At 38.1% G+C, this 14,851-nt stretch overlaps 1 protein-coding gene across 3 annotated transcripts in view; it reads right to left on the minus strand.

Annotated features, from left to right (window-relative positions):
* MFSD8 (major facilitator superfamily domain containing 8) overlaps positions 1 to 14,851 on the minus strand; it is a 38,411-nt gene that overhangs the window by 19,828 nt on the left and 3,732 nt on the right. Inside the window, exons 2-3 of one of the 3 annotated variants that reach the window (XM_032412805.1) lie at positions 7,581 to 7,672; positions 5,751 to 5,794 (exon numbers count right to left, since the gene is read on the minus strand). In XM_032412805.1, the coding sequence (XP_032268696.1) occupies positions 5,751 to 5,794; positions 7,581 to 7,672 (136 nt within the window). Of the gene's footprint in view, positions 1 to 5,750; positions 5,795 to 7,580; positions 7,673 to 14,851 lie in introns of those variants that run through there. The other 2 variants (XM_032412807.1, XM_032412806.1) reach the window with 2 other exon arrangements.

Genomic DNA, 14,851 nt, shown 5'->3' on the forward strand with positions numbered 1-14,851 from the left:
ATAATTGTTTAGACTTATGGTACTCCATAAGCTAAATAGCCATTAGCACCGTAAATGTATTTTTTAAAAAACTGGGCACAATAGTCAAATGCTTAAAGAAGAGAATAAAAACACAAAAGTTGAAAGAGAATTCTCTCATTAAACCTATTAGTAATTCTTCCATTCAACACAGACAACTTAGGATTCTACCATTGAAAGAGGGTTTATATATCATGATGAATATTGTGGAGAGAACCAAATGATTAAATTCAGAAAATGAAATACTTTAAAAAAATAGAAAATTTTAGCTCACAAAAGGGACTATGGAATAAATTAACAGATTTTTAAAAAATATATGATAGACTATATAATAATTAGGAAAAATCAGAACCATTAGGAAGTAAGATTAAACATACTCAGGTTAAGTGATAGAACAATTTAAGGAAAACCATGGCTGTGTCTTTTCTAAAGATATTTTTAAATAATTTAAAACCGAAATATTTGGGTACATTTTCTTGTGGGGATGAGAAGAAAGAGTGAATACATATAATGATACACAATATTAAAGTTCTAGCCTTAAAAATATCTCTTATTTTAGGCACTCTGGTTTTTATTTTCTACCCACATTACCTTTGGTGCCTTTGATCTATTAAAATATAAAATAACCATGTCATAAAAAATTTTAAATTAATTTTCAAAAAAGCAATAAAAACTCAATTTAATGATAAATGTGGTTTGAAAGCAAAAGGATGCACGTGTCTTCTCAGGATATCAATTGATTATAGTCAATTATCCATCTCATGGACAGAAGCCGACTCTCGGGGATGGCTCTAACAATATGAATAATATTTGCTCGAGACCAATGGAAACTTTTATTTATTTATTTTTTTAGAGATTTTATTTGTTTATTTGACAGAGAGAGACACAGTGAGAGAGGGAACACAAGCAGGGAGAGTGGGAGAGGGAGAAGCAGGCTTTCCGCCGAGCAGGGAGCCCGATGTGGGGCTTGATCCTAGGACCCCAGGATCATGACCTGAGCCGAAGGCAGACGCTTAACAACTGAGCTACGCAGGTGCCCGGAAACTTTTATTTTAGTTGGCTACTATTCTTTACAGTGACTGGAAAACTAGAATCTGCTAGAATTCTGTTAGAATTGCAACAGGAAATAAAATGGTTTGGGAGATATAGGTTCTACACTATAACAGAAGGTGTCACTTCAGTAATTGAACTGTTATCTGTGCTCTCTCTCTTACAGTAATAACAGCATCTTATTTCTGGTCCTCTGGCCACCTCTGGTGATCTCTATCATACTGTTTTCAAAATAAAATCCAAACAGCTTATTATGAAAAACTCACTCACAAGTTGGCCACTGTCTCTCCTCTCTAAACTCCTCTCTCTGCATGTACCCTTCCTCCAATTCTAACTTCCAGCCACACAGAACTGTATGAAGTTTCCAAAATGACCCAAGTTCTTTGCCTCCAGGCCTTTGTGCTGGTTTCTCTACTGCCCCCTTCTACCAGCAATGCCTCCCCAACCTCCAACTCCCTGGCCCCCACCTTTTCTTTAGGAAACTAACTTCTGCAGACCTTCAAAACTCAGCTCCAGTGTAACTGATTTTGGAAAGTCTTCCAGAATTTCTTAAGTTTGGATTAGAAACATCCCCCTAACAGCCCATGTCTGTCTGCCTCTCTCTCTCTCTCTCTACCTCTCTCTCTCTCCCTCCCTCTCTCTCACAAACACACCCATACTTTTTTTTTTTAAAGATTTTATTTATTATTTAGAGAGAGCAAGAGAGCAGGGGGAGCAGTAGAGGGAGAGGGAGAGAGAGAATCTCAAGCTGACTCCGCACTGAGCACAGAGCCCCACACAGGGCTTGACCCCATGACCCTGAGATCATGACCTGAGCTGAAATCAAGAGCGAGTTGCTTAACCAACTGAGCCAGCCAGACACACCATACCCATACTTTTAGACTTTTAGACTTTTACGGATGTATAGTATATGGTAATAACCTGTAATTAACTTGTTTGGTTTTGTACACTTCAGTGAAAGCTGGATCTATATCTTCTCTAACCAAAACCCTCCCCAAACTCCAAAGTACATGGTATTGAATTTCAAAACATTATTCTCTAAACATTTTAATAATATTGACAAAGTCAAAGTTCTAGAAATCTTCATGCTTTGCTACAGGAATTAAGACATGAATATGGGTGTTCCAAGCCTCTTTATGTATAGATTACTGCTTATTAATTCAATTAATAGTCACTTAGTCCCTCTCTGTGACAAAACCTGTGCTAGGCAATAGGGATAGAAAGATGAGTTAATACAGAGTTTCCAAACTGGGTTTCATCATCAAGGAGTTTCCAAACCAGGCTTTACTTATCTGGTATTTGAGTAGCTGGGGGTGGGGGGTGAAAATCACATGTTTCAATTTCTTATCTGTCAAATAAGGATAACTTCACAGAGTTGTCAAAAGAATTATTTGAAGAAGAACCATGAGAGACGATGGACTCTGAAAAACAAACTGAGCGTTCTAGAGGGGAGGGGGGTGGGAGGATGGGTTAGCCTGGTGATGGGTATTGAGGAGGGCACGTTCTGCATGGAGCACTGGGTGTTATGCACAAACAATGAATCATGGAACACTATATCTAAAACTAATGATGTAATGTATGGGGATTAACATAACAATAAAAAAATAAAAAAAAAAAAAAGAATTATTTGAGCCAATACCTGTGTAGTGCTTAGGGCAATGTCAGCATATATATGCACTCAATGAATGTTACCTATCCTGTATAAAAATTAGTATTTCTTAGTACTTTGTTTTACTAATATGTCAATTTTATTATTATATTTTAATATAATTCATGCATGAGTATTCCCACTATCTTCCTGGCCCTGTAAGATAACCTATTCTTCCAATTCAAAATCTAGGTTTAAGAATATAAATCTTCCTGGGAATTTATCTCACTTCTGGGCAACAAAGCCTAAGGAATCACTTGCCTGATGGCTATCTATCAGCCAGAGCCAGAAAGAAGTACAATTCAGAGGTTCACACCAGTGCCAAATTCCTTTCAGACAAATAATTTACTGTTTTGTTTTCTCGGTTTTTTTGGGGGGGGGGTGGTCTAGCTTTTTATCTTTCTTATAGATGTCTTTTAAGCTAATATTTGTCAACATATTATCATAAAAGAGATGGTAGCCTTAAATTAAGAATTAAAAAGTTTAAGATAGTAGGTAACACAGCACTGTGGTTAAGAGTCAGATTTTGGCTTCAGATAGGTTTTGGCTCTGCCATTTTCTAGCTGTGTGACCTTGGGCAAGCTACCTAACTTTCTGAGTGTGAGTTTCTCCACCTGCCAAACAGGAGTGATAATAATCATTTCACAGGTTGTTATGAATTATCAAAAGATGAAAGGTTTACTAGTGTACCTAGCACACATTATTGTTATGAAATAAGTTGAGAAAATTAGTTGATAAGTTTTTTAGTGAAACTGTTATAGTTGTATTGCCAAAGAATTAGTTACAAGTTCATGTACTCACTAAATTTACCTTTGAAGGGCTTTCAAATATTTGGAGAAAGGAGTGTACCTTTTCAAAATTCAACATATTGTGCTGAATAGACCTAATTATTGTAAATACCTTTCTTTCGATAATTTTGAGGTTAAACAGACTGAATACAAGGACCACAGAAACAAAAAGAGTTTTGACACATGGAAATATATTTTTGGCAAAGAACTGCTCTAGAATTGTTAAATATTCTGCTTTAATTGCAGTAACTATGCCAGTAAGGAAAGAATTTTTAGCGTCATGTGTAACAATTGCATGTAATATAATTTTTTGATTAATTTTCAAATAAATTCCAAAATAGCAATGAAAATGTGGCACCAAATCAATAAAAATGACATTTGTATTTGTCCTTATATTCCTTTTAAAATATCAGATATTTTAAGTCAGCATTTTCAAAAAGTTAAAAATTCATAAAAACTAAAAAGTCTAAAATGAAATATTAAATGTCAATAAACTTCTTGTATCATAGGCATTATTTTTAATCTCTAAGTATTCATCAAATATTCTAGTATTTTTGTTGAAGCTATCTGACCATCCTAACAATCTAGTAGGGAAGTTAATTCTCTGTAAACACATTGTTATGGCACTCAGTGATAAGTGTTAATGATAACGGGGTATGGAGGTACATAGGAAAACCTTTTAACTCACACTGGGCTGGGGGACAATCAGAGAAGGCTTTTCGGAGGAGGTAACATTGGAACAAAGCCTTGAAGAATGAATAAAAGATAACAGGAAAGTAGGGTGGAAGGGAAGGACAGAGAAAAGGAGAGATGAAGGCAGGGAAAGCATTCCAGAAAAAAGGGGGAAAAAATGTATGAAGACCCTAGGAAGCTAGGTTCATGCAAGTAGAATGTCTAACAAATTGTTGGCTATAGATCTAACATGGACCGGGGCGTCTGGGTGGCTCAGTCGTTAAGCATCTGCCTTCGGCTCAGGTCATGATCCCAGGGTCCTGGGATCAAGCCCCGCATCGGGTTTCCTGCTCTGCAGGAGACCTGCTTCTCCCTCTCCCACTCCCCCCGCTTGTGTTCCTTCTCTTGCTGTGTCTCTCTCTGTCAAATAAATAAATAAAATCTTTTTTAAAAATAAATAAATAAATAGTTAAAAAAAAAAGATCTAACATGGACCAAAGCTTAGGATTTAGGCTATAACACACACACACACACACACACACACACACAGGCCAACCTCTGGGAAAGCCAACATATAAGGAACAAGTTGATAAAGAAAACTCACAAAAGAATTTAAGAACAAATATTTAAAGAGCAAAGCCAGGAGAAAGAAATGTACAGAAGCTAAGAGAGGGTTTTCAGAAGCAGGGAGAGGACAACAATGTCAAACGCTACCCAAATATCACCTAAAGGACTGAAAAGTATCTATTTGGTCAGCAATTAAGTCACTGATGACTTTAACGAGAGCAGTTTCAGGGTAGCAGAGGAGTTAATCAGATCGTAGCAGTTTAAGGAGTGAATAGGAGGTTGAAGAGTACAGAGGAGCTCCATCAAGAACCTTACATGAAGTATTGTTATAGATGAATTATGTCTGCAACTTATATACTGATTTTCATTAAGTTCATTTCTGGAGATTTAAGATAGAATTGACATATATTTACATTATGTTATATGTCATATATATATATTTTTTAAAGATAGAATTGGCAGGACTTGATGATTAACTGATGTCAGAGTACCCACTAAACTTGCATCTTCTTGACCCCCTCCTTCCCATCTAGTAACCAAAGAATCAAAATACATATATTATCTATTCTTTTTACAATGTCACCTGACAACCCAAATTAATTCTATAGGAAAGCACAAAATTATTCCATATAAATGTCATTTGTACATTTTGGGAATTCAGACTATGTGTAGTTTAGTTTCTTTTTTTATCAGGGAGCGGGTATTGATGGGATGTGAAAGTGGCTAATAAGTAGGTTACCATACATCTACATTTGCCTGGGACTGTCCAGGTATAATCCTGTTTTCCTGATATAGTACTCCCTTCACTTCAAGAGTGTTCTGGTTTGCACAATAAAGCATTTGATCACCTTACCTGTAAGCCTCTTTTGAGGAATTATTATCTCAAGTTACTCTAGTAAGGACTAAGTCAATAAAATACCAAAGAGACTCTTAAGAAAACTCTTAACTATATAAGAGTTATTATTACTATAGCTACTTAAGAGAATAATAGTTTAAAGTGTACAAACCTTTTGGAGATATGGCCATATTGACATTATCACAATAGAAAATCCTGTAAAGAGGCAAAATTTGTTATTTATACTTAAAATGATTTCATCACTATTTATAGATAGAATTTTTTGAACTATAACATGGATTTACATTATTTATTTATTTCAAGATTTTATTTATTAATCTGACAGAGAGAGCGCACAGGGAGAGCGGGAGCAGCAGGCTCCCCACTGAGCAGGGAGCCCGATGCGGGGCTTGATCCCAGAACCCCAGGATCATGACCTGAGCTGAAGGCAGATGCTTAACCAACTGAGCCACCCAGGCGCCCAATACTTCATTCTTTTTAGAAAGCCTATTTTATTTTATTTTATTTTATTTTATTTTTTTAAAGATTTTATTCATTCATTTGACAGAGAGAGACAGTGAGAGCAGGAACACAAGCAGGGGGAGTGGGAGAGGGAGAAGCAGGCTTCCCGCGGAGCAGGGAGCCCGATGCGGGGCTCGATCCCAGGACCCCGGGACCATGACCCGAGCCGAAGGCAGACGCTTAACGACTGAGCCACCCAGATGCCCCTAGAAAGCCTATTTTAAAAAATAATTTCCTCTCACGGGGAGCCGGCTTCTCCCTCTCCCTCTGCTGTTCCCCCTGCTTGTGCTCTCTCTCTGACAAATAAATAAATTAAATAAATAAATAAAAAATAATTTAGTTAATAGTTTCATTTTAGTGTATTTTGAATTGACATATTGATTTTGAGGAAAAGAGGACTAGAAGAGTAAACTAATATTTGAAATCAAGTTACAATTTCACAATCAAGAAACTTATAAACAGGTAAAATGTTTAACATACTAATTAAAATCTAAAGTTAAAATAATTTTCTTTTTTGCTATTAAAATTATTACTTATAATTTTAGATAATTACTAAAAATTAGAAGTATTTTATTTTAATTCCAGTATAGTTAACATACAGTGTTATATTAGTTCTAGGTGTACAATATAGTGATTCAAGAGTTCCATATATTACCCAGTGTTCATCATGACAAGTGCACTCCTTAATCCCCATCCCCTATTTCACCCATCACCCCACTCCCTCCTCCCCTCTGACTGGCCATCAGTTTGTTCTCTATAGTTAGTTAAGAGTCTGTTTCTTGGTTTGTCTCTCTCTCTCTTTTTTTTCCCTTTGCTTTTTGTTTTGTTTCTTAAATTCCACATATGAACGAAATCATACTTTTTTGGTCTTTCTCTGCCTGACTTATTTCGCTTAGCATATTCTCTAGCTCTACCCATGTAGCCTGTAGTTGCAAATGGCAAGATTTCATTCGTTGATCTGTCTTCCATTGCTTTAATTTGCAGGGGCCAGCTACAGAACCTAAGAAAGTAGAGGAAAAGATTGTTCTCCCCACCACATATACAATGGACTATTATTGAGCCTTAAAAACAAAGGAAATTCTGACTCATATTATAACATGGATGAACCTTAAGAACATTATGCTAAATAAAATAGTCACAAAAAGAAAAATACTGTATGATTCCATTTATATGAAGTATCTAGAGTAGTCAAATTCATAGAAACAGAAAGAATGGTGGTTGCCAGGACGTAGGAGTAGGGGGAAATGAGGAGTTGTTTAATGGGTACAGAGTTTTAGTTTTGCAAGATGAAAAAGCTCTGGAGATTGGTTACATAATCATGTAGACAAATGTAACGCTTCTGATCTTAGAAACAGTTAAGATGGGAAATTTTATATTATGTGATTTTTACCAAAATAAAATAATAATTTAAAAAATTAAGTGACATTAAAATAAGATACTTTCTGAATTTTTAAAATTATATATAATTTCTAATACTTACCTACACTGCTGAGAAACATGGTAAGATATAGAATCCTAATAGATATCCATCGGCTCTTATAATGTTCTTCAGTTTCTATAATATCCCATTCTCTAGGAGTAAAGAAGAAAAAAGTAGTATAATGTTATCTCAGTATGTACAATTTTATTTTCTCTCTCCTAAAGTAATTAAAAAGATATGACAGAGGTATAATTTACTAATATTGGTTCTTGCTGTACTAATTATCTATGAATAAGCATTATTTCTTTGAATTTCAGTAGGTTATATTAATGCATCACTATACACAGAAACTTGGGAGACATCAGGTAGCTTAAAAAGGCATAACATTTTGTCAACTAATTATTTTGCTATCATTGACCTGCTACAAATCGAGTGTTGGAATTTGTTAAACTGACAAAATAAATAAAGTATATCAAAATAAATCAAACTAGCTACAACAACTAGATCTCCTATGGATGGGATATACAACTATTACATATTTTAAAAAAATAATTACTATCATCATTATGACATGTTTCTATTTGATAACAGTAAATTGACTTTGCTGCAGGAAGCTATTTTGGCTAGGTACTTTCAGCAAAATTAATGTAGAAGTGACACCAGAAAAGTTTGATGTGACATTCCTAGGCCTGGGACCTCTAGAATACTTGCCTTTGCTCCAACATGGGTTACCAGACAAGTTCTATTAGTGGACTAAAGAGAGTCCAAGGTCCTTCTAGACTGGGTTGATCTTTCATATAAGCCTATGACCTGGAGTAAAGGCAAGTATATTAAGCATACATCTTACTTCAGTCAGGTGATACATGAGGGTGTGTATGGTTTCATTACATTCTCACATTCACATACAGAAAGAGTTAGTAAATTTACCTTAATATGAGCTTTATGTTTTCAAATAATTAAGACAAACACAACAGACAAAATGTCTTCTTGTGTTCTAAAGTTATTTTCTAAAATAGACCTTAGAGCTGTCAAAGTTGTCTTAAAGAGAAACTTTTCAAAAAAGAAACTTTTTTTTTTTTTCAAAAGTGATGTGATTGGGAGTGGTAGAGTGAAGGAAGACAGATAACATTAATTAGATCTACTACGTGCCAGGTATATTAGCTGCTGATATAATATATATGAAGTTCTTAATACTATATATGCCATTCCATAAAAATAGACTTTTCACCATAATGTAGCATACTTGAAAAATAGCAGAACCCCAGGGGCACCTGGGTGGCTCAGTTGGTTAAGCAACTAACTCTTGATTTCAGCTCAGGTCATGACGTCAGGATTGTGAGGTTGAGCCTCATGTGCGGCTCCTCACTGGGTTCTGCACTGGGTGTGGAATCTGCTTAAGATTCTCTCTCTTCCTTTCCCTCTGCCCTTCCTGCCCTCTCCCCAGTCTAAAAACCAGAACCCCAGATGCTCATACTGATCATTCTTGACTTACAATGGGGTTACCTCCCAAAAAACCCATTGTAAATTGGAAATACATTAAGTCGGAAATGCATTTAATATACCTAACCTACTGAACACCATAGCTTAACCCAGCCTACCTTAAACATGCTCAGAACACTGACATTAGCCTACAGTTGGGAAAAATCATCTAACACAAAGCCTGTTTTATAACGCAGTGTTGAGTATCTCATGTAATTTATAAAATACTGTACTAAAAGTGAGAAACACAATGGCTGTATGGGTACAGAATGGTTGAAAGTGCATGGGTGGGTTATGCTGGTGATCAAGTGGCTGACTGGGAACAGTGGCTCACTGCCACTGTCTAGCACTGCAAGAGAGTAGCCTATCACATATCACTAGGCCAGGAAAAGATCAAAATTCAAAATTTGGAGTATGGTTTCTACTGAAAGCATATCACTTTTGCACCATTGTATAGTTGCAAAATCGTAAGCTAAGCTATCATAAGTCGGGGACCATCTATTTGGAAATCAATAACCTGGAATCTGGAATATATAATGCAGATAATTACATATCAGCAAGAGGTATCCACCATTCATTCCCACAGCACTGGATTCTGGTATCACTTTCCAGCATTGGGTATTATATTTTTAATGAACACATTATTATTTCCTGGATATCAGAAATTAAAATGACGGGGCGCCTGGGTGGCTCAGTCGTGAAGCGTCTGCCTTCAGCTCAGGTCATGATCTCGGGGTCCTGGGATCGAGCCCTGCATTGGGCTCTCTGCTCAGCTGGGAGTCTGCTTCTCCCTCTCCCACTCCCCCTGCTTGTGTTCCCTCTCTCGCTGTCTCTCTCTAATAAATAAATAAAATCTTAAAAAAAAAAAGAAATTAAAATGACCATCACTTATAAGAACTATCATTAAAGTAAGCCTGAAAATTTCAAATAACTATTTTGCTCAGATCTTTTTTTTTTTTTTAAAGATTTTATTATTGGGGCGCCTGGGTGGCTCAGTCATTAAGCATCTGCCTTCGGCTCAGGTCATGATCCCAGGGTCCTGGGATCGAGCCCCGAATCAGGCTCCCTGCTCTGCGGGGAAGCCTGCTTCTCCCTCTCCCACTCCCCCCTGCTTGTGTTCCCTCTCTCGCTGTATCTCTGTCAAATAAATAAATAAAATCTTTAAAAAAAATTTTCTTCTTTTAATGACAGCTATTAAATATTGAAGGGATGACAGATTTAGAAAATTGCTATTTAATAACTACTCTCCATGTAATAATGGATGAAAGAAAGGATAATTGAGGGGCGCCTGGGTGGCTCAGTCAGTTAAGCTTCTGCCTTCAGCTTAGGTCATGATCTTGGGGCTGCGATCGAGCCCCAGTCAGGCTCCCTGCTCAGCGCGGAGTCTGCTTCTGCCTCTCCCTCTGCAGCTCCTCCTGCTTGCACTCTCTTGCTCTCTCCCTCTGTCAGATAAATAAATAAAATCTTAAAAAAAAGGGCGCCTGGGTGGCTCAGTTGGTTAAGCGACTGCCTTCAGCTCAGGTCATGATCCTGGAGTCCCTGGATCGAGTCCCGCATCGGGCTCCCTGCTCGGCAGGGAGTCTGCTTCTCCCTCTGACCCTCCCCCCTCTCATGTGCTCTCTCTCATTCTCTCTGTCAAATAAATAAATAAAATCTTTAAAAAAAAAAAAATCTTGAAAGAAAGAAAGAAAGGATAATTGATGGATCCTAAAACAACTGGTTGAAAAGTTGTTGAGGACAGGATAGTCACAGGGTCCCAAAGCATCAGCCCACTGGCTACTTTCTAATCCCAAAATGGAAAATGAGGCTTTATAATCAAGAGATACAGCAGTCACCCTCTTAACCAAGTGGTTAAGCTTGGCAACCACAATAGTGGGATGGCTGCGCATCTGATGCCTCCTTACTTTACTATATTGGGACATTCTCAACCCATGGGATGTTCTTGCCAGAAATGACTGACCAGGATCTATTAAAAAAGAAACAGGCCAAAAATCCAGAATGTGAGATGTTCTACAGAAAACGACCTAGAATTGTCAAAAGATTCAATATTGGAAAGAACAGAGAGAAAAGATCAGGGGACAGTTATCAGTTGAGAGAGTCTAAACAAATACAACAATCAATGCATGACCACTAATTGGATCCTGTTTTTCTTCTTTTTTAAAGATTTATTTATTTGAGAGGGAAAGAGAGCACGCGTGCGTGAGTGGGGGTTGGGGCAGAAAGAAAGGGAGAGAATCTCGAGCCAACTCCCCGCTGAGCATGGAGCCTGACATGAGGCTCGATCCCACCACCCAAGATCATGACCTGAGCTGATCACCCCGAGATCATGATCTTAGCCAAAATCAAGAGTCGGACATTTAACCGACCACCCAGGTGCCCCTGGATCCTGTTGTTGTTGTTGTTTTCAATAGCCATAAAGTACATTTTTGGAACAACTGAAAAAAACTTGAGTATAAACTGTATACTGCATGGTATTTTGAATTAGTATTGTATTTTTAGCTATGCCAATAGTGATGTAGTTGTGTAAAAGAATGTTTTTGTTTTGAGAAGATGCAGGCTACAGGGGCACGTGGGTGGTTCAGTTGGTGAAGTGGCCGACTCTTGGTTTGGCTCAGGTCATGATCTCAGGGTTGTGAAGTCCGGCTCTGTACTCAGTGGGGAGTCTTCTCCTCTCTCTTCCTCTCCCTCTGCCCCTTCCCATTGCATGCATGCGCGCTTTCTCTCTAAAAATAAATAAATAAATCTTAAAAAAAAAACCCCAGAAGATGCAGGCTGCAGACTGAAATACCTGGGATAAAGTGTCATGATATCTGCAACCTGCTTTTGGGAAGTTTGGCAAAAGAAGGGTGTGTGGGTATATAGAAAGAAATCCAAGCAGTGTGGAAAAGGCTAACAGTGACAGGGTATACAGGTGTTCATTGTACTCTTTTTTCAACTTTTCTATGGATTTGAAATTTTTCAAAATAAAGAATTTTACTTTTTCCTTCTTTTTAATTCAAAAGTATAATTTTGGTGAAGAAGTGCATCTTTCTACTCTGTTGGAGAGAGTAGGAACATAGGAGAATGTAACTGTCCTTCAGTCAAGTTACCATTTTTTAAATTTTATTATTATTATTATTATTTTTTAAAGATTTTATTTATTTGACAGAGAGAGACACAGCGAGAGAGGGAACACAAGTAGGGGGAGTGGGAGAGGGAGAAGCAAGCTTCCCGCCAAGCAGAGAACCTGATGTGGGGCTCAATCCCAGGACTCTGGGATCATGACCTGAGCTGAAGGCAGACGCTTAACTGAGCCACCCAGTGCCCCAAGTTACCACTTTTTTTCTTAAGATTTATTTATTTATTTTAGAAAGAGAGAACGCATGAGTGGGGGGAGTGGCTGAGGGAGAGGGGGAGAGAAAGAGAAGCAGACTCTGCACTGAGCATGGAACCCGACGGGGGGGCTTGATCTAACCACCCTGAGATCATGACCTGAACTGAAATCAAGGGTCGGGGCTTAAAATGAACTACTGGGACTTCATCAAGATAAAAAGCTTTTGCTCAGCAAAGGAAACAGTCCACAAAACCAAAAGACAACCACAGAATGGGAAAAGATATTTGCAAATGTCTTATCAGATAAAGGGCTAGTATCTAAAATCTTTAAAGAACTTATCAAACTCAATACCCAAAGGACAAATAATCCAATCATAAAATGGGCAGAAGACATGAATAGATATTTCTCCAAAGATATACAAATGGCCAAAAGACACATGAAAAAATGCTCAACATCGCTTGTCATCAAGGAACTACAAATCAAAACCACAATAAGATACCACCTCACACCGGTTGGAATGGCTAAAATTAACAAGTCAGGAAACGACAGATGTTGGTGAGGATGCAAAGCAAGGGGAACTATACTGTTGGTGGGAATGCAAGGTGGTGTAGCCACTCTGGAAAACAGTATGGAGGTTCCTCAAAAAGTTGAAAATAGAGCTACCCTAGGACCAGCAATTGCACTACTGCGTATTTACCCCAAAGATACAAATGTAGTGATCGATTTACTTTTTTTCAAAAGATTTTATTTATTTGTCAGAGAGAGAAGGAGAGTGCACACAAGCAGAGGGAATGGCAGGCAGAGGGAGAAGCTGGCTCCCTGCTGGGCAAGGAGCCTGGGATCATGACCTGAGCCAAAGGCAGACGCTTAACCAACTGAGCCACCCAGGTGTCCTTGTAGTGATCTGTCTATAGCAGCCATGTCCACAATAGCCAAACTATGGAAAGAGCCCAGATGTCTATCAACAAATGAATGGATAAAGAAGATGTGGCATACATATATACAATGGAATATTACTCAGTCATCAAAAAAATGAAATCTTGGGGCACCTGGGTGGCTCAGATGGTTAAGTGTCTGCCTTCGGCTCGGGTCATGATCCCGGGGTCCTGGGATCAAGCCCCACATTGGGCTCCTGGCTCGGCGGGGGGCCTGCCTCTCCCTCTCCTTCTGCCTCTCCCCCTGCTCATGCTCTCTCTCTCTCTCTGTACCTCTGTGTCTCAAATGAATAAATAAAATCTTTAAAAAAAAATGAAATCTTGCCATTTGCAATGACATGAATGGAAGTAGAGAGGGTGTTATGCTAAGCGAAATAAGTCAATCAGAGAAAGATAATTATTATATGATCTCATTCATATGTGGAATTTAAAAAAATAAAGCAGAGGATCAAAGGGGAAGAGAGGAAAAAATAAAACAAGACGAAACTAGAGAGGGAGACAAACCATAAGAGACTCTTAATCATAGGAAGCAAACTGAGGGTTGCTGGAGAGGAGGGGGGTGAGGCGATGGGATAACTGGGTGGTGGACGTTAATGCGGGCATGTGATATAATGAGCACTGGGTATTATATAAGACTGATGAATCACTGAACTCCACCTCTGAAACTAATAATACATTATATGTTAATTAACTAAATTTAAATTTAAAATATAAAATTAAAATTTAAAAAAAAAGAGTTGGAGGCTTAACTGACTCAGCCACCCAGATGCCCCAAGTTACCATTTTTATTATATATATATATATTTTAAAGATTTTATTTATTTATTTGAGAGAGAAAGAGAAACAGCATGAGAGGGGAGAGGGTCGGGGGAAAAGCAGGCTCCCCACTGAGCCGGGAGCCTGATGTGGGACTCGATCCCAGGACTCCAGGATCATGACCTGAGCGGAAAGCAGTTGCTTAGCCAACTGAACGACCCAGGCGCCCTCTTTTTTATATATATTTTATTTTACAGAGAGAGAGAGTGAGAGAGAGAGAGAGCACAAGCAGGGGGAACAGCAACTAGAGGGAGAGGGAAAAGCAGGTTCCTCACTGAGCAGGGAGCCTGATGCTGGGTTCAATCCCAATCATGACCTGAGCCAAAAGCAGACACTTAACCAACTGAGCCACCCAGGCGTCCCTTATTATATTTTCTTAATTGTGATGATTCAACCAACCATATCACATGGTTAAGATGAAGTAATCTGAAGGTTTCTTTCTTGTATCACAAAGGCACAAGAAGGAATGCTGCACTTCCAAGACAATTTGTCAAACTTGTAACTTAAAAACTGGGAAGAATACATGAAATACTGGAGTGAACTGATCACCAAAATAAGTTAAATAAAATGTAACAGAAATAAGTAAACAGTGCCAAATTTAGGTTCAATAGATCATTATTTAATACAAGGACTCTTGGGTAAACAGCAGTACTTTATTTTCAAAAAATGACTCTGGGGATGCCTGGGTGGCTCAGTTAAGCATCTGCCTTTGGCTCAGGTCATGATCCCAAGGTCCTGGAATCGAGTCCTGCATCAGGCTCCTTGCTCAGCGGGGAGCCTGCTTCTCT

The sequence above is a fragment of the Phoca vitulina genome, unplaced genomic scaffold (genome assembly GCF_004348235.1).
Source record: "Phoca vitulina isolate PV1807 unplaced genomic scaffold, GSC_HSeal_1.0 scaffold14, whole genome shotgun sequence".
NCBI lineage: Eukaryota > Metazoa > Chordata > Mammalia > Carnivora > Phocidae > Phoca > Phoca vitulina.